The sequence below is a fragment of the Dipteris shenzhenensis genome, chromosome 20, assembly GCF_047967505.1.
Source record: "Dipteris shenzhenensis isolate YYH24624 ecotype China chromosome 20, Dip_SZ_1.0, whole genome shotgun sequence".
NCBI lineage: Eukaryota > Viridiplantae > Streptophyta > Polypodiopsida > Gleicheniales > Dipteridaceae > Dipteris > Dipteris shenzhenensis.
In genome coordinates, this window is record NC_141615.1 from 25,899,653 (window position 1) to 25,924,435 (window position 24,783).

General features: G+C 42.7%; 1 protein-coding gene across 1 annotated transcript; it reads right to left on the reverse strand.

The window, feature by feature from the left end:
• Positions 1–23,589: 23,589 nt before the first annotated feature.
• On the reverse strand, positions 23,590–24,180 carry LOC147889460 (uncharacterized). The gene has a single exon (XM_087391258.1). The coding sequence runs from the start codon at positions 24,178–24,180 to the stop codon at positions 23,590–23,592; it is 591 nt and encodes a 196-aa protein (XP_087247384.1).
• Positions 24,181–24,783: the final 603 nt, after the last annotated feature.

Consider the following 24,783-nt stretch of genomic DNA (forward strand, 5'->3'; position numbering starts at 1 on the left):
TCCATTGCCATTCTTTGTCATCCTTTGGCATCTTGGGGTGACCATAGGCATCCATTGGTCATCCTCTTTCCCCCTATTCCACCGGCGGAATAGGGGTTGGAGCATGTCCTAATGAGGAAGAGCCTAGATTTTGAAGGCCTCTTTCCACCTATTTCGCTGGCGGAATAGGGGGAAAGAGGCCTTCAAAATCTAGACTCTTTCCCCCTATTCCGCCGGCGGAATAGGGGGAATGAGGCTTTCAAAAGTCCTAATGATGCTTTCAAAAGTCCTAATGAGGCTTTCAAAAGTCCCCCTATTCCGCTCATTAGGACTTTTAAGAGCCTCCAGCGGAATAGGGGGAAAGAGCTTAGATTTTGAAGGCCTCTTTCCCCCTATTCCGTCGATGGAATAGGTGGAAAGAGGCCTTCAAAATCTAGGTCCTACCTCATTAGGACATGCTCCAACCCCACGGCAGAATAGGGGGAAAGAGGATGCCTAATGGATTCGTTGGGTAATGCACATGGCCTATGGGCATTGGATGTACATGGCATTGGGCATTGGATGTAGCTTATGGTAGCTCATGGATGCATAGGGAGCCACCCAGGTACTGCATGGGTAGCCACCCATGATATCAGAGGTCTCTCTCCCCCTATTCCGTTGGCGGAATAGGGGAAAAGAGACCTCTGATATCATGGGTGGCTGCCCATGCAATCCCATCTCATTGCTCCAAATGCCCATATCATTTCTCCAAATGCCCATCTCATTGCTCCAAATTCCCATCTCATTGCTCCAAATGTCGATCTCATTGCTCCAATTTCCCATATCATTGCTCACCTCATTGCTTCCCTACCCTATTCCGCCGGCGGAATAGGGGGAGAGGCATTGCTAGTTTCAAATGCTTGGGTGAAGCTAATTTCTCATATGAGCTCCGAATATAGCCATCCAAGTACTCAAATCGATCGGAACAAGTCATCTAGATCCATATACATGGTTAGATTTTTCAAATTATATCTTATAAAATTTTTTTATAAGAAGTTTATGTATACCATCACCCTTTAAAGCCTTAAAAATGGTAGCATGTGCTAATATTTGCAACTTTATGTTGGGGAATAGGGGGAGAGGCCCATCTCATTATTGCTCCACATGCCCATCTCATTGCTCCAAATTCCCATCTCATTGTCCATCTCATTACTTCCCTACCATATTCTGCTGGCATAATAGGGGGAGAGGACCATCTCATTGCTCCAAATCCCCATCTCATTGCTCCAAATGCCCATCTCATTGCACACCTCGTTGCATTATTTGGCATCCATTGGCATCCATTGGCATCCATTGGCATCCATTGGGATTCTTTGGCATCCTTTGGCATCCTTGGGCATCCTTTGGCATCCATAGGCATCCTCTTTCCCCCTATTCTAGCAGCAGAATAGAGGGAAAGAGGATGCCCAATGGATGCCTATGGTCATGTACATTGTACCTTGGGTTTTGTTTTTCTCATGGATGTAACTTTGGATGTAGCCCCTTTCATGGGGGATGCCTATGGGTGCCTATGGTCATGTATGCCCAAGCTTATGATACCTTGGGATTTCTTTTTCTCATGGATGTAGCATTGGATGTAGCTCCTTTCTTGGGATGTAGCCTCTTTCATGCATTGACTGGAGCTGGGGATTGACATTTGATTTCATGCATTGGATCTAGTTGGGGAGCAACACTTGCCCAAGCTCATGGATGCATAGGGAGCCACTCAAGAATAGTGGATGTAGCACAGCTGCATGGGTAGCCACCCATGATATCAGAGGTATCTCTCCCCCTATCAGAGAACTATAATATCATGGGTGGGCAGCTCCTATATCCCCTATGCATCAATGAGTCCAAGGATCCCTGAGCTTGGGCATCCATGGGAATCCATGAGCTTGGACCATGAGCTCTTTACTTTCATAATTCTCTAGTTGCTATGTCAATACTTATTCCTCACTTTACCTCTCAGGTATTTCTCCTTTTGTGATTCTCATTTGGGTGGAAGAGGTAGATTGTACATTAGGTTTTTCTCACAACATGGCTACTCTTTACTGTTCTTATGATGCTATGTCAATACATGTTCTTGACTTTCATGAATCTCTCTTTGCATATTGTTGGTTGGAAGATTGGAAACTAAATTGATTTTTGTATTGGCCCAAGGTACAAGATCACCAGGTTTTTTTGCCATGGTCAATTATATTCTTTGATTGATTTTTCATTCAACAGCTTTCTTTTCCTCAAAATAGAAGATGGCTGAGATCTAATATCCAATTTTGTTTTGTGTATGCTAGAAGTCATGACTAGGTTAGAAAAGAGGAAATCTCCAATAGGTGGAAAGGCAAGTGGTAAGAAGAAAAAGACTGCCAAAAAGAAGGTGCAAGCACCAGCAACACCATCACCCACATCTGCAGACACACAAGCGAAATCTCGAAATGCAGAGGGGGTTGAAGAGATGTGTGTGGAGAAAGAGTCTGCTTCCCAAGAAGGACACTGGAAAGGCTAAGGGTGATGGAGAAGGTGATGAATTTGTCCTTGAATCAATGGATGGTAATGCTAGAAGTGATTTTCTTAAGTCCATAATTTTCAATAGAGGAATGGTGCCTCCATGTATCCCTTTGTGAAGATTACTTATCAACCCTAAGGTGAGATAACTTGGGAATGTCCTCTCCATTCTTAAGAGAGCATTTGAGATGGAGGGATATGTCCCCACAAAGCAGTCCTTTATTCTTTCAATTGAGATGTGTGATGGGACAACCAAAGAGGTGGATGATGATATAAGAGCTTCATGGGCTAAGCATTGGCATGCTGAGTTTGAGCATGAGCTTCAACAGACTCTTGCATGGCAATTCTTGTCCTGCAAGATGTTATATGTGTGGGAGGGAAACCATCAAACTGCCTCATGGATGGAGAGCATTAGGGAAGTCTTTGTTAATAACAAGGCAAGGCATATCACGATTCATGCACATATTATAGCTCTAGAGGCTCACAATGAGTTGAGGTTGATTGCAGCTTTGCAAAGGTTTAACTTGTATCATCTTTCATTCTTCCACTAGTTTTTCCTAGAACATATTTGTACTTTCTACTTTATTGCTAATACAGAATCCATTGTCTAGATTGAATGAGGAGGCAATTATCACAACAAATCTTAAAGATTACTTGTACCATACAAGTACACTTGTTGGTTGTGATGCACAAGTATTTCTAGAGGATTTCACTGAGGAAGAGAAGAAAAATATTGAACTTGTATGGCAAAACGAGATTGGTCAAGGAAGAAGGGTTTGGTATCCCCTCACACAGGCTATTCTTGGTTGCATGGTTTATGATGTGAGTTCTTATACTATGTACCTCCTGTTTTTATTCCTTCAGCTTTGGCTTCATCAATTCCTCTATATAGTTTGAATTTGTTGTTTTGGTGCATACTTGCTTTTGTAGGGCAAGTGGTAATCTAATTTTTAAGCAGCTTGTAAGAAGCTTCCTCCTGGGATCGATAAAGATGAAAGAGTTGTTAAGATAGCTGGGATTAAAAGAATAGTCACTCAAACATACAGGAGGAAGGTGCATAGGGTGAGTTTGTGCTTTTGACTTTGTCTACTATTATTACTATGCATTGCTTTCAAATGTCATGCTGAATTTCGTTTATATGTTTTTCACAGATTTTGTCAATAATAAATCCTACTCATGGCAAAGATTGGTTTGACAAATTATGGTCCTTGCCATATGAAGACACAACAGCTAAGGTTACACTTGACAAGTTGTATCAAGTGGCCATTGCTTCATGTAGCAAGGCTAGGCAGCTTTCAATTTTATCTTTGCTTGGGTCTGATTTAAATTTGAAGAATAGTTATGGAATGCCACCAAGTGACCATGCCTTCATTGGGTGGCTTGCAAAGGAGGTTTTTATGGACCAGGTTCTTGAAGAGTGTCATAGGTTGTTGTCACAGGTTCAGGCTTCCTTTGTTTGTGTTTCCCCTTTGGAGTTTCCACAGCATCCAACACTATGTGAATATTTTGAGGATATTGTGGCAAGACATCGGACTGATTTTTATGAGCCCCTTGCCTCCTTCATGACTGTGGCTACCATGCTTGCAAAAGAGGTCGACCTTGTGAATGCAAGCAGAAGAGTTGTTTTCAGATACGCATTCATCTTTCATTGCCTAATTCTAGATTTTCTATTTCATAATGTTCTTATTCTTTCTATTGTTTGGGTTTTGAATAGGCTTATTCTTCATTTGCTGGAAACAAAAAAGATACATACCATTCCATCTATTTGCAAGGCATGGACAGTGCTCAAGCCTCCTACATATTGCATGTACACACACAAAGTCTTTCATGAGGGCATGGCTGCAAAAGGAACTATAAGGCTTTCAGAGTGGGAGAGAAATCATTGTCCATGGTGGTTATAAATGAGTAGTGGAAAGTGTGTGGAGGAGGAGGCTTTAATGCTAGAGAGGTATACTTTTCCTGTTGGTTCTTTATGTACAGATTGTTCTTAAGTAGTTTTCTATGCTTGAATTGCCCCATTTGTTTCTTGTTAAGGCATTCGAAAGGTCAATGTAAATCTGATTCAGGATCCTCTGGAGAAATGAACGAGGAGGAACATTAAAAACTAGAGGAGCAACAAAAGATATTGGTGGAGAAACAAAAGTAAAATATAGGGAATCCTAATATTGCAAAAGAAGGGAGAAGGAAGAATACAGACTTGGGTGGAGATGGTAAGCTCAATCATCTTTCTTGGATTTTTTCAATTCCTTTTTTTCAATGATTGTCATTTGATATGCATTGCGGTTGCAGATACTCTAGAATTTGATGACTCTAGGATAGTGAGAAAGCCTTTCTCCATTGATTTTATTTGGGTTCCACTGTCCATGTTGTCACTTTGGAAACATCCCCTCGTACCAAGGAGTTCGGTGAAGGTATGGGAATTTGACTACATCAAATTGGGCAAAGAGATAATGCAATCACAACTTGCATATGGATATCAAGTACTGCCCAATTTCTTTACACTTTTGCACCAACAAGGGAAGAAATGAAACTCACAACAATGCACATGGAGTGTGGACTATTGCATTGTGGATCTTCCCATAGGGTATGCTGCAGGTGGTGAAGGGGAGGTTCCACCTTGGAATGTTGTGACAAAAGATCATATCTCCTCTTCCTTCACCATTTCTGTAGCTGTGATGGATGACAATGGATGGGCATTGGTTTTCTATTCTCCATCCACTCTGCCTGCAGTGGAGCGCTATGCAGTATGCTTGAAAATGGAGGTGACTTGCAGGTAAATTACTTTATGTTGAACATAAGCATGGAACCTCAAGGCATTTCAACACACTTGGGATTGGCATAAAGGTGAGTCTTCAGCCTTGTGTCATACATCACATAGAAATTGACTCAAGCTTTTTTGAATAGTCTTATGTTTTCCATGCTATGGCCATGAGGAGGATAGGACAAAGACCAAATTTAACATGGAATCAGCAAAAGAGTGTGGCCTCCATGATGAGGATGAACTTGGACGGGAACTTGCTTCCTCATTACTTGCCTTCGGTCCAGCGTTCTAAGAAGGTACGCAAGGGGGGAGCATGGCATGGAACTCTTGAGACGAGTGCTACATTCTTACTTATGTTCTTGGAGATGTTGTGTCCTCCAAATGGTTCCATTCTCGAGTTGGGGACATGGACATGACCAGGATTTAGGGTTGGACTACACTCTAGTCACTTTCTCTTGCCAATAGACAATGACTCAGAGATATGTATTGGACTACTGCTATTTATGCAAGTGTGGGATCGTCTAGATAGTAGGATACACTCATGGATGTTGATGTTGAGGAGGAAGAAATCAATGTTGCCATGCAATTGGACTAGTGAGTTAAAAAAATGTGGTTCTTTGTTCTAAATGAATACCTTTCATTTAGCATGTAAGAGAGTTCTAGATTTTCATTTTTAAGGGAATTGCCAACTTATGCAGAGAGTATGGCCATGCACATGGAAAGAAATCAGGAGTCATATGACTATGTGCTGAAGGAGAAAAGGAGACGACGGCTTCTATTCATGGATGACTCTATAGATGAGATATGGTTTTTGGTTCTTATGTCTTCTGGGTTATATGCCTATAGTTTATGGTCTTTTACACATTGACTATATCGTGCATAGTCGATATTTATTTTTGGCTCTCATTTTGTATCTTGATGGTCTCCCTACCATGTTCCGCTGGCTTTTTGGATTCAATCTTGATAGTCTATTCTGTTGTATGACATTATTTATTGTAAGATTATATGATAGGCATTCCTCTTCCTTCGTACTATGTCATGTGCTTCTCCTATTTTGTAAAAGGTTTATTGAAATTATGAATGTAAATGGTGCTTGTGGACTACAGTTTTTATATCAAACCTCAGTCCCAAAAAATGTCCCTATTACGATCATTCTTCTAACATCTCTCTCTCTCTCCACCTCCTTCTAAACCCTGGAACCTCCTTCTAAACCTTGGATCCTCCTTCTAACCCTGGACTCCTTCTAAACCCTGGAACCTCCTTCTAAACCCTGGAACTCTTTCTAAACCATGGAACCTCCTTTTGAACCCTGGAACCTCCTTCTAACCCTTAAACTCCTCCTAAACCCTACAACCCCCAATGAAGGCGAAAGCCTTCATTACCTCAACAAAGATGATTTACGTTTCTTTTACACATGCATGCACTTTGTTTGCTTACCACACTTAAGCCTACATCTCTCACCGGAACACGACTCAAGGTCCTAAGCTACACATATACCACAACCGACAATCCCAATATATCTATAGGTGACAAAAAGCCTCGAAACCCTGCAAACATAGAATACCCAGCTCTTCCTACGAAAGTAGTAGGAATGAGCCAACATTTGGTGCCGCTGTTGGGGAGACTAGCGTCTCAAGTAGTGAGTAAACATACGTAGGTATGTGTAAAACAACAAACTACTTCGAACTTTCACAAACATAACACTCAAGGGCAAGGAGAGTAAAATTTTTTTCCATTTCTAGCCAAACATATCAACCCCAAGCATCAACCTTGGGTTACTACCTTAAGAAATTTTCTTTATTTCTTAAATACAAACCATATGATATACAATCAGGCTAGGTAGTGGACACGAATGCGTAGAGCTTGCAATTTCGATCATTTTACCTTTTTATAGAAAAGCAAACCGAGCTATCCATAAAGAGTTATGGCTCGGGAAGAGTTTAGGGTTAAACCCTAAACCTAAACCCTAAACCTAAAATCAAAACCTATAAAAACCAACTTCACCCCCTCATTCTTCATCTTTCACTTTTTGCCTCCATTCTCTTCTTCATTCCGAGCCCCACGCACGACACTCCTCCCTCTCCATTGACCACCACCTTACTCCCATCCTCGCATTGTAAGTGACTTCAAGCCCATCTCTCGCAGCGATAACCTAGCCATCCACCCACCGTCCATTGTTCCACAACAATCTCGTTACATCGAGAAAGACTTGGAGCGCGTTCAGGTGACCACTTCTCCCTCCTTTTCAATTTCCATCCGTCAAGTTTTTTGCTCTTTTTTTTTCCCCCTCCCATCTCCACCACCCCTCGCCCTCCCCCCTCCATTTCCACCCCCCCCTCCCCCTCCCTCTTTCCATCCCCCTTTCTCTCTCTCTCTTTCCCCCTCCCCCTCCCCCCTCCATCTCCATCTCCACCACCCCCTCCCCCTTCCCCCTCCATTTCCACCACCCCCTCCATCTCCATCTCCACCTCCCCCTCCCCCTCCCTCTTTCCATCCCCCTTTCTCTCTCTCTCTTTCCCCCTCCCCCTCCATCTCCACCACCCCCTCCCCCTCCCCCCTCCATTTCCACCTCCCCCTCCCCCCTCCATCTCCACCACCCCCTCCCCCCTCCATCTCCACCACCCCGTCCCCCTTCCCCCTCCATTTCCACCACCCCCCTCCATCTCCACCTCCCCCTCCCCCTCCCTCTTTCCATCCCCCTTTCTCTCTCTCTCTCTCTTTCCCCCTCCCCCTCCCCCTCCATCTCCACCACCCCCTCCCCCTCCCCCCTCCATCTCCACCTCCCCCTCCCCCTCCCTCTTTCCATCCCCCTTTCTCTCTCTCTCTCTCTTTCCCCCTCCCCCTCCCCCTCCATCTCCACCACCCCCTCCCCCCTCCATTTCCACCTCCCCCTCCCCCTCCCCCCTCCATCTCCACCTCCCCCTCCCCCTCCATCTCCCCCTCCCCCTTCCCCCTCCCCCTCCCATTTCCACCACCCCCACGACCTCCCCCTTTCACTCTCTCTCTTTCTTTCTCTCTCTATCCCTCCCCCTTTCTCTCTCTTTTTCTTTCTCTCTCTCCCTTACTCACTCTCTCCTTCCCACTCACTCTTTCTCTCTCTTTACTCTCTCTCTCTCTCATTCTCTTCCCCCCTCTCTCTTTTCTCTCTCCTCTCTCCCCCTTCCCCCTCTCTCTCTTTTCTCTCTCCTCTCTCCCCTTCCCCCCCTCTCTCTTTACTCTCTCTCTATCATTCTCTCCCCATCCCCCTCTCTCTCTTTTCTCTCTCCGACCCCCCCTCTCTCTTTTCTCTCTCCTCTCTTGCCCTTTCCCCCCTCTCTCTCTCTCACTCTCTCCTCTCTCCCCCTCGTTCTCTCCCCCACCCCCCCTCTCTCTCCCCCTTACCCCCCTCTCTCTATCCTTACCCACTCCCCCCTCTCTAAACCCCCCCTGCGTGTAACCCCCCCGGCCCGCCTCGCGGCGACGCCCCACAGAGCCACCCCGCGACACCACCGGAGCGCCCCCGCTCACTGCCCCCTCGTCGCCCCACTCACCCCCCCGCTCACCGCCCCGCCTCGCTCATCACCCCTGCTCACACCCCCTCGCCGCCCGCCCCGCCCCGCTCACCCCGAGGGCACCTACACTTGCTTCCAAGCTTACACTCAAGAGGAAGGCACCCACACTTACTTTAAAGCTTAAAGGAGAGGAGGGCGAACAAAGAGGAGAAGCTACAACTTTGAAAAAGGAGAAGAACCTACCATACCTCTATTCAAGGTAAGTCTTTTTGCAGTTAATCTTTTTTGGAAGTTTGCTCTCTTTGGATTTGTACTTTCTTGTATCCAACTCTCTTTGGATTTGTACTTCCTCCTATCCAAAAAATGCATGATATGGTATCAATGTCACGTTTGTGTGTCGGGCGCAATGTCCTTTTCTACTTTTTAGAAAAGTCCATCTGTCGGAGCGCATCTATAGGTGCATCTCAGAGCGCGTCTAAAACCGCATCTACAGGCGCATCTAAACACGCGTCTAGGCTGTTTGCAGACACAGACAGTCATGTCTATAGATGCACTGTTATATGCGAAAATAGACGCGTTAATCAGACGCGTCTATAGACGCAATCCAACAGTAACCCAATTCTCTCTTCCCTTCCCCTTTCTTCACAGCTCATCAGTAATAGATTTTTTTTCTTTTTTCCAGTTCAACAATTGGCGAGGAAGTACTTCCAGCTCACCTGATCCTTGGGATTCTATTTGGAAGGACTTATATAACCTTTTAGGGCATCCTCCTAGTCCTGTGGAGTTATACATGTATATGATGGGTACTCTAAACACGCCCCAGGAGTCGGCACTACAGACTCCAAACCACCCCACACCTGCTGAGATCACCCCAACGGAGTCAGCACAGCCGTCTTATGCCCCTTCCCCCATGCCGTCTTATGCCCCTTCCCCCATGCTGTCTTATGCCCCTTCTGCCATGCCGTCTTATGCCCCTTTCCCCATGCCATCAGGAGGTCCTTCTGTCTCACAGAGCCGTCGATGTACTCCTGTGCCATTGAGACTCGGTTCTCCAACTACGAGTGGTCAGCGTAGTCCCGTGCAGTCTCCAGCTACGAGTGGCCAGCGTATGAGCTCGACACGACACGGTAGCAGGCGTAGTAGCAGGGAGAGCGGTGGGGGATGCATGGCACAGTGCTTTGGGAGGGGTGGCAGTGGGGATGATGATGATTCAGATGATTTAGACGTGCCTCCGGGTGATGGTACGATATTCTATGACATCACTCAGATAGGAGGCATCTTGATGGATGCGCGGGGGAAGGACATCATGGCCTTCATGCACTGTAACTGCTAACAATTACAGAGATCGCTTTATCCACTTCAAAGACCAGCCAAAGAGGTTGGCTGATGAGACCATCGCTGCTGTTCGCTCTAGGTATCCTAACCCCCCCAATCGCTAGTTCACAGAAAAATGGGCCAAGTCAAAGATTGTTACGATACTTGGCAATAAAAGATCTTCGCTTAAGAGGCAGGCACTAGCGGAGCTTGCCAGGCTTGAGGGAGGTCAACCACCAAGGGGCTCGCCCCACACCGCTCACAAGCGTGAGTGGAAGAAAGCAATGAAGTCAGCGAGGGAGGACCCCAGTCTGCAGCACGTGGAGGCATGAAGGATCCAGATGGAGGAATATGGAAGCGTGCATTTTGGAGCAGGGGGTGTTGAATCATGGGAGGCCCAATTTGTAAGTATCAATCTCAAATTATATTGCTTATGTAGTTTATTAGGAGGTTGTTTCTTTGTACTAATCCCTCTTGCAGCTTGAGATCATGGGCAGATACCCTACTCCTGTGGAGACAGCCTACCACCGTCACCATCGCAGAGGAGATACATGGAGGCACTTCTATGATGACGGGTTGATTACTGAGGAGCAGTATACCCGAGCTACTGGAGCGGCCCCCAAGGTATTTGAAAGTAATTAAATAATGCCAAAATTATAAGTAAAGATTTAATTTTTCATACATTGATATATGTTGTCCCTTGTTTACAGGCCCGTGCACAAGACGACGAGGAAGACGAGGAAGGAGGCGCAGAAGGGAGCGCAGAAGGGAGCGTGGAAGGGAGCGAGGATCTGGAGAACATAGATTAGTTGTAGAAGTAGTGCTAGCTACTCTTTTTTGTACTTAAAGCCATTGGCTTGGCTTCGTGCCTCTTGTATATACACTCCTCTTATTTTTTGTACTTGAAGCCACATGACGTGGCTTAGCTTCCTTATTTTTTGTACTTGAAGCCACATGACGTGGCTTAGCTTCGTGCTATATGTATATACAAGCACTTCTTGAGCTTTCAATTTTATTGCGTTTTGGAGTTGTAATGTTTTATTTGGAATTGTAATTAAAATGCATTCTGTAAATTTAAAAATATATATATAAAGCGCGTCTATCAGTGCGTCTATAAACACGTCTATATACGCGTCTGTTTAGGCGTCTAAGTTCGACAAGCATCTATTTTGGCGTTTATAAACATGTTTATAAAAGCGTCTATTTAGGCGTCTAAATGCACATCTATATGCATGTGTATCTGCTATATAGACACGCTGATAGACGTGGGTCTCCAGACGCAAAAATAGACGTGCAAATAGACGCACTCGTAAGTTTTTTATTTAGTTCAGTAAACGCGTCTGTGTGCGCGTCTATGGGTGCTTTGTCTTGTTGTGCAACTGCCAACAAATGGCCCAGAGCAAAGAAAACATGGGAAAGAAGGAGAACCCCTTGTGTCGTCATAATGGATTAGGCCAGGTGGAAAGTTCTAGTAGGATCAATCAGCACAAATGGCCTGGCACCAGCAATACGAAGGTGTTAATGAGAAAGAGCATGGACCTAAGCTTAGAGAAGAAAATCTCTCTAAGAGACGTCGTATCATCGCTGGTCTGGAGCCGCAACAACATAAGGTTATCAAAACTAATAGGTGCCAATAGAAACTTGTCTTGATCAGTGGATGAAGGCACCAATCAAAAGGTGGTCCGTCGCATTTACGGGGATCTGAGAGACTTGAACTAGAAGAAAACATGAGCACATGGGATATGGAAGATAAAAATTTTGGAAGTGCGAATGCGTATTCTTTGGATGACAATGGATCTGATACAAGGAGAGCACATCATTTGGGTGATTTTGTAGGATCAAGAGGAAGTGAAAGAGGCTGGGTGATTTTGTAGGATCAAGAGGAAGTGAAAGAGGAGGAGCAAGAGGTACCTCAGTCCCTCCTCACTTTTGGCAAGACACAACCAACAAGTTGGTGCCTAATGGAGGAGCACAGTTGAAAAAAAGATTGAAAGTTATCACAAGATCATCCACCTCCAATTCTATGAAGTCAAACATGTCCAGTTCTGCTACCCAATCTGGACGCTTGACTCCCCAATCTCTCCTTTCTCCCTCCTCCCAGGCTCAATTGATCTAGACTATTTCTCCTTCTCAAGGCCGGGTCAGCAGTCCCACCAGTACCAGGGTAGCACAGCCCATATTGCCTTACCTTTCCCTTAATGGGCACTTAGGCAATGTGGCAAGGCTCTTGAATTTTAAGTTGGATGTAAAGAAGAATAAAAAAGGCCTTAGCTAGCAAGAGGAAGACCAAATCTGCGGTTGCTTCATAGCACTTTGTAAAGGCCTGAGCCAAAGTTAGCATGAACATACAAACAGTTGCAGCAGAGGTGAGTGATCCTGGCTTCTAGAACAAGAATGTATTTATGTGGTTTTGTGGAATCACTATCTTGATTGACACTCAAGCTCATCAATACAAATAAATTTGGGAACAGAGGATAGCTTGACTTTACGATTAAAGTTGTTTATAAGTGTCTCTTCGACAAGCGGCCTTGGCATGTGCTCTTTCCCTTAACCTTAATAGGACTTGTGATTCTAGGATTGCCTCAACTTTGAATTGCTTTGCCTAAGACATGGTGAAAATTTTGTGCCATATAAGTTGACCATTAATGGACATCCATCAAAATTTTGCCTTTCACTTATCCTTCAAAATGTAGAACCTCAAATTAGTGCCACAATTATGTATCTATATAATTGGAACAAAACGACCAACAATGGAAGAGGTGGCCACTAGCTCATACCTACAATATTATTTAATATGTACTTGCTCAATTATGCATTCATCCAATGTTTTCAAATTAAAACAATAAGTCATGAGATACATATTGTAAACAGTTCAAAAACATTATATGGGAAATTTTTCATTTTAAAATTAAAATTACATATTATTAAGTAATAGATGTAAACATTATAAGCATTGTCTTTCTCTAGAGTGCAATTCTAAAATTAGCTCATTAATATACCCTTGGGTTTCACACTAGTATCATCTTACTATATATTAACGAGAGAGGGAGGCAAAGGTGATAAATATGGTCCTTTTTTTGAATCATTGGAGCTAGGTTAGCATCAGCTTCTTCGATATATTTTCCTTCTTAGTTTTTGAATGGAAACGATCAATGGGAGGTTGGCTATTATGATGGGGTTTTTAGTGGCCATGGACCTAGAGGCGGCTCAAGATAAGATACTATGAGAGATGCTCAAGATAAGATATTCATGCACGTGGATGTGTACACACACGCGCACGTGCGCGCGCACACACAAAAGAGAGAGAGCATTGTCATAGTTGAACAAGTGATCATTTGAAGTTCACTTTGGATACAGAGGGTGATGTTAGCAACATTGGCAAGTGAAGGGGAGAAACAAGGTGATGAAGGGGTGGGGACACACTTGGTAGTGAATTGAAGCTCAATAGATCATCATTTGTAGAGGAAAATCACCATAACTTATCATATAACTTTCATAAACCTCCCTCTTGCTAACTTTTTATCTCCATAGTTATCATTTCAACTAAGAGAACTTCCCAAAATCTTCCCCCTTCCTACTCCCACACACTCTTAAATGAAAATTTTCCTTCCTCTCTCTTGTCCATGCTTCTCTTTGGTCCCGTTAATATAGTTTTGCTAACATGTCTCTAGCCATTTTTTCCCTACTCTAAACTTGCCTCTGTTGTGGATAGTTAGCTATGTCCCTAGCTTCCCCCAAAGCTCCTTTATTTGCCTATCTACTTCTATTCTATTTCTTAAGGAGAGGTGCCATGTGACACCCAACAGTTGTGTTGTGTGGCACCCAACAAATGCCTCCTCACAAAACAAAGGTTTGCTCCAATGCCATGCCAAGGAGCACCTCCTGGGAGGAGCCTTTTGGGTCGTGCCCTATAATGTCCATCTCTCACACAATGATTTTGAATTTTGAAATGTGTGCCTTGCGCCCCACGCTTCATCTCTCATAGCAAAAGAGCTCTTTCTCCCATTCCTATGCTAGATGGATTTTTACCAATATAAACCCTTGGCAAATGCCCAAACATACCATCTCATTGGGAAGGGATTGTAAGAAGAGAATGACGACACCTCTTTAAGCACCTTCTGAGTTGTGAAAAATACTATGATGCCACCAGACATCCAAATACTAAGGACCTTTCTATTGCCACAAGTGCATTTGGTTCTACCAGTTTCAACTGGGAATTTGATTATTCTAATACTAACACGCCTCTCTCTCTCTCTCTCTCTCTCTCTCTCTCTCTCTCTCTCTCTCTCTCTCTCTCACACACACACACACACACACACACACACACAATTTTTTGGACCTTCGCTTTGTGATAGTCTTTGGCCTCATTGTAGATTTTTTTGACAAGTGGCCATAGGATTTGAATCATCCCCTCAATAAATTAAAACAATTTAAACCTATGTTGCACAATCAAGGCCACCTAAACATATATAGATACATCCATATCTACTTCTATTCTTTTATTAGGGAAGAGTTTCCATGTGGGAAGCCAAAGGGGAGAGCAAGCCTAAATTTCATTGTTTGTGTGTGAATGCCTCCTAAGATTGAGTGTTTGTGTGTATGTATACATGCATATGTGTGTGAGGGGAATAGTTACAAGACATAATTTGTTTGTGTGTGTGTGTGTGTGTGTGTGTGTGTGTGTGTGTGTGTGTGTGTGTGTGTGTGTGTGTGGGTGTGTGTGTGTGTGTGTGTGTGAGAGAGAGAGAGAGAGTATGTGTGTGCAAGTATACATGAGAAACAGAAGAGGGGGGATATATGTACTATGCTTGAGTGTCCATTTGTGTATGCATGTGAGAAAGACACTCAAGGGAGAGTGAGCACACTTGGGTGTGTGATGGAGAGATAGTGGAGAGAGAGAGAGAGAGAGAGAGAGAGAGAGAGAGAGTCTTTAGTGCCTCTTTGTGTGTGTGCATGCATGAGGGAGACAATCAAAGGACAAGAGAGATAAAGTGTGTGTGTATGTGGGGGAGACAGGGGCCGAGGGAAAGGGAGATTTTTTGTGCGAGTGCTTTGCCCCTCAATAAACATCACATGGTTGCTCATCAAGCTGAATCATTGAGTAAACTGCTTGAATCATTGAGTAAACTGCGCAGAGAGCCAAGCCAAGCAGTGCCTATGGTTGAGGGGGTCTTGAAACTTGACATGTTTTTATTGAAATTAAAAACATTTTAAGGTCTTATTTTGAGACCTAGGGGAGCGGGTATATCACATAATCTGGTCTTATTTGAGAGTCATGTAGTGCCTATGGTTGAGGGGGTCTTGAAACTTGAAATGTTTTTATTGAAATTAAAAGCATTTTAAGGTCTTATTTTGAGACCTAGGGGAGCACGTATGTCACATAGTCTGGTCTTATTTTGAGAGTCATGTTACTCGTATATCTAATTAATGTCTGTGATACTTCGCGCTAAAGCCACACTATGAGAGAAGAAAAACATGTAATCCTCATAGTCATAGGTGCAAAGCAATTATCCTAATTCTTGTTTGAACCGAAACATGTAATCCCAAGAGTCATAGTGCAAAGCAATTATCCTACGATGCTCACCATCCACATAAGAGTGACCTGCATTCACATCAACCATGGGCTGATCTACTTTCTCTTTTCCTTTTCGTGATACTTGCATACCACTATCTGTATTGCTTTGAGAAGATCCTCCTGATCTCAATATGCCTACCCATGGTGAAGTATGTGAACCACTACTAGAGGACACTACAAGTCCACTAATATTTTGTGATTGCTGCTGTGAATTATGTGCAACATTACCATTTTGTGCATCTACATCATCAATCACATTTACTAGTTTATACCAGCTGCTCATCTCATCAAAAACAACATCTCTGCTCACTGTCAACTTACGAGTAGAAGGGTTATAGCATCTATACCCTTTCTGCTGCAGAGAATAACCAATAAAGATGCACTTCTCAGCTTTTGGATCCAACTTGGATCTCAACTCATCTAGCACATGAACATAGACAATGCAACCAAAAACTTCAAATGAGAAATATCTGGTTTCCTACCAGTATACCTCTCCTCTGGCATCATGCCATGTATTGCTGCATGGCACGAGATACCTCTCCAATATGCCTACTTTTCCTTTCTACAAGTCCATTTTGTTGTGGGGTATGATTGCATGAATATTGCTGCTTTATGCCATGCTCCTGTAGGAAACTTGCAAACTCATTTGAGAGGTACTCTCCCCCTCCATCTGACCTTAGGCATTTTATTTGTAGGCCTGTTTCTTTTTCAACCATAGCTTTAAAAGCTTTGAAATGCCCCAAACACTTCACTTTTCTTTTTCATAAAATACACCCAAACTTTTTAGCTATAGTCATCAATAAAAGTGACAAAATAATGACAGCCTCCAATAGATGCACCTTTGGTAGTCCACACAACAGAGTGGATTAATTCCAATGGCCTCTTACTCTCTTAAACATGTCTAGGAAATGGTTTCCTTGCCTATTTTCCAAATTGACAGGCTTCATTTACCTTATGCATTTTTGCAATCTTGAACTTAGGCAATCCTGCAACAATATTTTGGGCCTACATTAATTTAAGTCACTGTACATTAACATGACCAATGCGTTTATGCCAGATATCAATACCTACAACTACATCGGTCCCATGTAGCAAACATTGCTACATTAATTTAAGTCACTGTACATTAACATGACCAATGCGTTTATGCCAGATATCAATACCTACAACTACATCGGTCCCATGTGCAAACATTGCTACACTCAATTCAGGCATGTCCGCATCCAACATAAACATCCTGTGCTTCTTCTTCCCTTTTGCTATCAAGCGACCTTTATTTTTCATATCCTTAACAAAGCATCCATGAGGGTTAAATCTGACCTGCAAGCCCTGCTCAACCATTTGACCAATAGAAACCAGGTTCTTGGTGATATTCGGGACATGAAATACATCAGACAGGTATTTCTTTTTTCCATCCTGCATAGACAAAGGAATTTTACCAATCTGCACAATAGGATGTGCAGTATCATCACCAGTCTCCACAAATCCTGGTCTTTCCATTTTCCTTGCATCCTGCATCCATTCTGCATGACCTGTCATGTGGTTTGATGCACCTGAGTCAACATACCACACATCATTGCCTTCTTCTACACTTGTCACAGAATTGGTCATGTGCTACACCATAAACAGATGCTCATTTCTGTCATCACCCTGTCTACTAGAGGATGCATAATTACCTTGCTGTAATTTTCCAGTCATGATGTCATTCTGCTTTTTATAGCAGTCTTTAACCATATGACCCATTTTACCATAGTAGTAGCATTCAACATTACTGTTTGCATTTTGTCCTCTCTGCCATCCACCATGACCTCTTTGGCTCCCCCTGCCTCTAAAGTTACCACGTCCTCCTCCATAGGACTGGTTTTCTTAAATTTGATGCATATTCTGATTTCTACCATGGCCTCCAAATCGGCTTGCTCTACCTCTACCTCTACCTCTACCTCTACCTCTTCCAGCATTTGAGTAGAAGACAACTTCTTTTGAAGTTCCTCCTGAAGAAAATGCACCACCATTTCTCTACTCTTTAGAAATTAGAAGAGCAATCAACTCCTCAAAATCAAGAAAATTCTTATGGACGGCAATGGACGTCCGAAATTGTGCATAATTCTTTCCTAGACCATTCAAGGTCACAGAAACTAAATCATCATCTTCCACTGGTGACCCAATAGAAGCAAGTGCATCTGCAATCTTCTTCACCTTCATGTGGTAGTCATTGATGCTCATATTTTCTCTCTGCACATTATGCAACTCCTGCTTAAGCTGCATTTTCCTGGCTTGCGTATTTGTGCTATACATTTTTGTCAAAGTATCCCATGCCTCTTTCGGCGTGCTTGCATCCTGAATATGCACAATCATAGAATTTGAAATACTGATAGACAGCCACTACATAACTTTTCTGGCTCTCTCATGCCATCCTTTAAATGCCTGCAACTCCTATTGATTGGGAACATTAGGAATAACTGGTTCTTGTTCAGCTCCAGTAATGAACTCCCAATAGCCTTTTCCCTTAAGGAAATTCGTCATTATAAACTTCCATGCTTGGAAGTTGTTCTTGTCAAGCTTTTCAGTGACAATCTGTGAAAGAGCATCAAACGCCATTACAGAACACTGCAAAATGTTCTGTCACTGCAAAAAACACAACTTCTGCCTCACAAGGGCAAATCTGCAAAATTGACGAAAGTGGTATTTGACCATACAGTCAGTTCCTAGTAATGATTATGCATCAACAAGCAATAAGAATGATTTTGTCACTCCCAATATCTCTGTGCACAGGCATACGGTGTAATTTTTGTAATAACTTTTCACCGACATGCAGAATAGTGGTCGCATAACAAAAATAGGACACTTTCCTGAGTGCCTGCGGCAAAACTTCCGCCACCAAAACAAGCCCCAAAATTACCTCGAATCAAAAAAATAATTTCACCGAGGGCTTTGCCCATCTGTAGCATATATTGCCCTTTCGCCACACCGCAAAGGGCGTCCTAATCTGAGACAGTACACTCTTGCACTTTTCGGCTGTGCTACTTGTAGAGATTTGCTGCCAAACTCGAAAAAAAAGGAAAGCAACACTGATCCTCTTACTAGGACACCGTGAACTTGGTTTGCTTTCTTGAGCTCCTTACCATGAACCGAGCTTTGAACCGAGCTCTGATATTATGTGAAGAGAGTGGGAGAGAAGGAAGGATTCTCACTTGCAGCTTTCTCACATACACAATGGGGAAATATACACAAAGGTGGAGGCTGAAAACAGTTTTCCTCTTCTTAGTTGTGAAAGCCAAAAGAACTCTAAGTATAAAAGAATAGGTGAACCCTATTTGTGGGTCTCAAACCAAACTTAGCTAACTAAGGTGGCATACTAACTCAGCCACTAACTAGAGTACATAAAGATAGCTGTCATCCAGCTATTATTCATGGGCGGTGTACCAATCTCATCTGTAGCTAACAAGTCGGTGACATAAATGCACAACGGCCACCCTGACATATCACGAGTGGAGCTCAATGTCTCAACATTTATGTGGCCTTGGATTGGGTATGGCACTACCACTCCGTGGCAACCCTTTACACAAGATGCACTCTTACTCTCCATTAGACAAGAGCAAAATATCTCACTCAATGTTTCTTAACACCTTATGTATCTTTAAATGTTCCCTCACACCTTATGTATCTTCAAATCTTGCAAGTGTCGTGGGTAGAAGCTCTAGGTAGGTGAGTCGGGGGTGGGTGAGTCGAATAAAATGTCTAATGCATGTGTCTACCTTTCTTCTCTCCCTTTTCCTTTTTCACCTATTCTTTATTATTCCAGAGTGCCTCACACATAACTCTCAATGTTTCCTAACATTTTATGTATCTTCAAATGTTCCCTCACACCTTATGTATCTTGAAATCTCGAATGTGCCATGGACATGGTGCCTTTGGGTGGGCGAGTTAAGTAAACAAATCTCACAATATCTAACAACTAGTTTAGTAGCATAACAGGACATAAAAGTGTCCTTTTGAGGTTTTGGCAAAAAAATCACAACTTGTTATAGATGTGTTTTTGGGTGTTTTCCTCACTTGAGCTCAAGATAGACTCATAAGACTATTATCTAAAAATATAAGGAGCACAAAAAACTATTACATGTGATTACAAAATGCTCGCTAATGTATGGTAACACAATCTTCCACCCAGACAATATATCAAACACCTAAGAGTGACAAAACTTTGTTGAAAATCATTTTGGCAAGATTAATAAATTTATCAGTTAAAAAGAGTGGTTAGCCTAGCAGGTTGCATTATAAGCCGCATTTCATAAGTAAACATCTTGATATACTACACATAATAGCCACAAAGCGTCATATCTTAACTATAACAATATTATATCACAAGGGAAAGTCACCACATCAAAATAAAGGCTAAAACTAAAAACTACCAAAACAGGTTTTGCATTAAATATCACTTTTATAGTTTTGAATTATCACGTGTATCAATGTTCTGCATATAACTTTTTTTAATTGGTATCACTCATTCATGATTAGAGGCACTTTATAAGTAAAATTTAAACATATGAAAGTTTGTATGATATCCTTTAACCCTTATATCTTGAATTTAGTGTGAATTACATCACAAGGAACAATCAATATACGATTTGAATTTGGTGTTCTACATAACATTAGGTCCCCTAAAAACTCACGCTACTCCATAATATCCTATTGAAGACATATACGAAGTATGGTTGAGTTGGGACTTGTTAGACATGTTAAAGTATTTGTAAAAGATTAATTTTTTCCTTGCCATCAACATTCACTAAAATTACATTTAAGGCCATAGAAATGAATATGATTATCTAGCTCCAAGGAAATATAAGCATATGTGTTATAGTTATCCTTAGATTCTAGGACTTATAAACTCTAAGAAAACTCATCCTAAGTAAGAAGTATGGCCGTTTTATCTAAAACTTGAGAAAATAGCTTGAAATGTTAGTGTTAGGTTGACCTTTAAACTTTAGGTAAAACTCAAAGTAATATGTGCAAGTTCCAATCCATAATAATTCCAAGATTTTTTCAGCATATAAGCTATTATGGCAAATAATCAAAACCCCAAAATACCTTATCAATGCTTTTGAATAATTCTAGGAAGTCGCTAAGTTAAATCGAGGAAGTTGCTAAGTTAACAAGACATAAAAGTGTCCTAGGATGTTTTTATGTCCTTCTACCAAACTAGTGTTAATTCACGCATCTACCTTTCTTCTCTCCCTTTTCCTTTTTCACCCATTCTTTATTACTCCAAAGTGCACACCTCCCCAAAACAAATATTTTTTTTTCTCCTCGAGAAATCATCAAGTACATAATACATAATGGATACACTTCCTTGTAAATTCTATAGCTTATAATCTAGAACTCCGATAACCATCTTACATACCTTATTTTTGAGTTTGAGGTGTCACTCAGGGCCTCGGCCATGTGTCCTTCATTTAGCCTCTTTGCTCTAGCTTCCATTGATGATTTAGTTGCGTGCGGATAGTTGACCGTTTCATACATAATTATGCACCATCGAGTACTTCGTCTTCCTTCCTCTAACCCCATTTGAATCTTGCACTTGAAATTCTTGCAATCCCAAGATAGTTTCTGTCTTTCTTCTTTGTGATTTTAGAAAAGAAGTTTCTGGCTACCTAGCTTAGTGCATTAGCGAGACAGTACTAGGATTTGCACTGGGATCGCACAAGAATTGGATTCCAAAAATCATGCCGCGATCAAAGAAAAGGAAAATTGTATTGAGCACTATGCCAGCCACGATTATGGTGGAAATGAACTTGGTTACTGTCACTACTCCTGCCTCAGCTTAGATTGAGCCATCGTCTAATTAGAGAAATCCAAATGGTCTGAACACGGGCTAGAGTTCCGATACGTTCCCGTGGGCTAGATCCTCGGTATGCTCTTGTATCCAAACTCACGTTTGTAATTATTCTGTTGTCCATCCCATATGCTAGGCTTCCCTGTGCTTCTTCTTTTAGCACTCGACCATCCGCAGGCTATGCTACCCATTTGTTCCTACAGCATAGCCTTTTCCAAGGCACAATGCATCTATTTTACGGAAATAGGGCGATGAGGAGGGGCGAAATACGGTAGGGGGAACAAAATATGGTGAGAGTAGGAGATGACAGCGTTTGTTTTGCCATTTCCTAGCATCCTGGCATGCTATGCAGTCTGCAGCGTCCTATACTATGAGTGTGGAGTCTGTGAGATGGTCCTAGAAGTTGCTCATTGTATCCTCATGCTCTAGAGAGCTCTCAACTCGTGCTGTGTGCTCCTCTACAAGCTTCGTGGGTGGAAGGGAGTAAGGCACAAAGTATGAGAAGAGGGGGAGAGAGAAAAGTGAGGTGGTGAGGCTCCTCCTGATTGCTTCGGAGTGCGAGCAGCTCCCACCCGTTGCTGGGGGCAGAATTATCCGTGGCTGGGTTGGAGGAGGAGAGCAAATGAGTGTAGCTCACCTGTGTGCCCTCCATTGTCTTGTGTAGCTGAGTCACGTCCCTCAAGCTTGCAATGAAGATTTCTGTCAGAGTTTTGATGCCGCGCCAGGATCCTCCGCTCCCTCAAGAGTTTCTAGTGCCTTGGAATCAGGGGTGTTAAAGGTATTGAGGCGGTGGGTGCTGGAGACCCGTTGTCTTCATTCAGCGTTGGGCTCGAGGCCCCTTGGATACCCTTGATGGTATAGCTCTCATGCCATTTCCCTTGGCGGGGTACTACCTAGTATTAAATGGCCGCAACTCCCACTACAGGTCCACCCATTCTTCGCTCATGCGAGCCCTGATGGCGGGGGGCTCGGTGAAGTGGGCATTCAAGTCTTCTTTTTTGAAATCTGCTGGTTTACTTCAACTATATGCACATAAATATATATTTCTTTAGTCTAGGGGGTAAATTTTCCTTTTTGGATATCCTTCCCCTATTAACCCCATATATCCATATTTCCTAATATTCGAATTAATTCGGGGTTTTTTCATCCCTTTTTGTATCTCCCTAATCCAATCACCCTATTCATCCATTCAGGGATTTTCCTTTGTATCTGTTTGTTTTTAGGGGTGTATATCCCATTTGATGTTTGTTTTTAGGGGTGTATATCCCATTTGATAGTCAAGCATGTAATCCTGCTCTCGTGAGTGTGGGGTGCATAACTAATATTCCCAATTCGGGATATTGTAAATCATATATTGTCTTGTGGAGTATTGTATGCTCTAGCTCGTTTCAGGTGCTCATCGAAGAGTATCCCTTGGTTAATCCAATATTTTTGCTTCATAAGAAAGGGGAGGAAGGTGGGTGTGTGTGTGTGTGTGTGTGTGTGTGTGTGTTTGTGGGTGTGTTGGAGAGGGAGAGAGAGAGAGAGAGAGAGAAAGAGAGAGCACGAGAGCATATGTATACTTGTTGAGGGAGAGGGAGAGCGAGAGGGAGAGGGAGAGGGAGAGGGAGGGGGAGGGGGAGAGAGAGAGAGAGATCTGTAAAGCGATTCGAAGTGGGTAACTCCATAGTCTGTTGTTCTTGTTGCTTGATTGTTTTCCTTAAGGCTTGATTCCTCGGTGACCAATCGTGTTGCCCACGTTACTTTGCACTTCTTCATGCTTGAGTCGAATCCTATCCCAAATCATGTCCCGAATACTCTCAAGCTTGTTGAGCTACTTCCAGCTTTCTCCTCAAAAGGGTCCTCTTCATGTTCAGGAAGATTAGGTAATGTGCCTCGCATGTTGAGAGAGTCATTGGAGATTCTAATGCGACTGACAAGAACAAGGAATATAGATGAAATCACAGAGATTGTGAGTATTCACACAATATAAGCTTGAATTTTGGAACGGTAACCTCCACACATGCGAAATCTACTACCATCCTTTTGAGTATTGATGGCTACTTTTATAACCCCCAGATATCAGACTGCCACATCCGAGATGTCGTCCTTATTCCAATTTTTTACTAGATCCAAACTGTCAAACACCTCCAAAAAACTCCGATTTGTCAAATCCATTCCGAGCGGATCCGACTATTTCCAAACTGTTGAGCTTATTTTGCAGACTGAAAAAAAGCTTCAACCAGAAACCATTCACGAGTTTGGGCAGTACCTTAACTAGAACGTCCCCTGACCCAGTCCCCTGACCCATATCCTCAATGATTTTAAAAAATCCATCAGACCTCAACTTCAGTTTTCCCAGGAATTTTTCCAATTTGGAGTTGAACATCAAAACCCAATCCCCTTCTTTAAACAACATGTATTTTATGTTTCTATTCACCCATGCCTGTCTTCGTGACTGAATTATTTGTGCTGTAGACTGGATTTTCAAACGATCTTCTTTGAGACATGCGAGTTGCTCTTGGTGAAATTCCATTGACTGTTCCGGACCCAATTTCTCTACTATGACCCAAAGACTACCAACAATGGACTCCATTGGAACGATGGCTTCCAGCCCATAGACCAGTCGTAATGGAATCATCCTTGTTGTGACTTTATACTCTGTCCAAAATGCCCACAAAGGTGAATCAAGTTTGGTATCCCAACCCTTCTTATTTTCCGATATTGTCATTTTCAAAATGCATTTAATTGTTTTATTGGTGCTTATTTCCTGTCCATTACATTGTGGATGATATGTTGATGCCACTTTGTGTACAATCATGTGAATTGTCATTAGCTTCTTTATTGGCCTTCCGAAGAAGTGGCCTCCCTGATTTGATACCAATTAAATTGGACATCCAAAATGGGTTATGATCTTTTGATATAGGAATTTTGCCGTACTGACCAAGGAATTATCTCTGAGTGCTTATGTCTCCACCCATTTGGTTTAGGAATCCGTTGCCACTAGAATGTATTTGTTCCTTGTGATTTGTGCCAGAGGCTTTATCGGTACTACAAAATCTAATCCCCATTTGTGAAATGGATCGAGTGGAATAAATGGATTTAGGGGTAATTTGTCCGTATCGGTAAAGTGTCCACCTACCACCCCCTGATGATCTTGTGATCTTGTCGGCAAAGTGTCCACCTACCACCCCCTGATGAGCTTCTTGTAATATTGCATGCTGCTCATGTTCTAGAACACATTGCCGAATGACTTGGTCAATTCCGCACCTATACAACGTGCTTGCAATCACCATAAATGGTTTACTACTATGTAATGCCAATCGGCATTGTT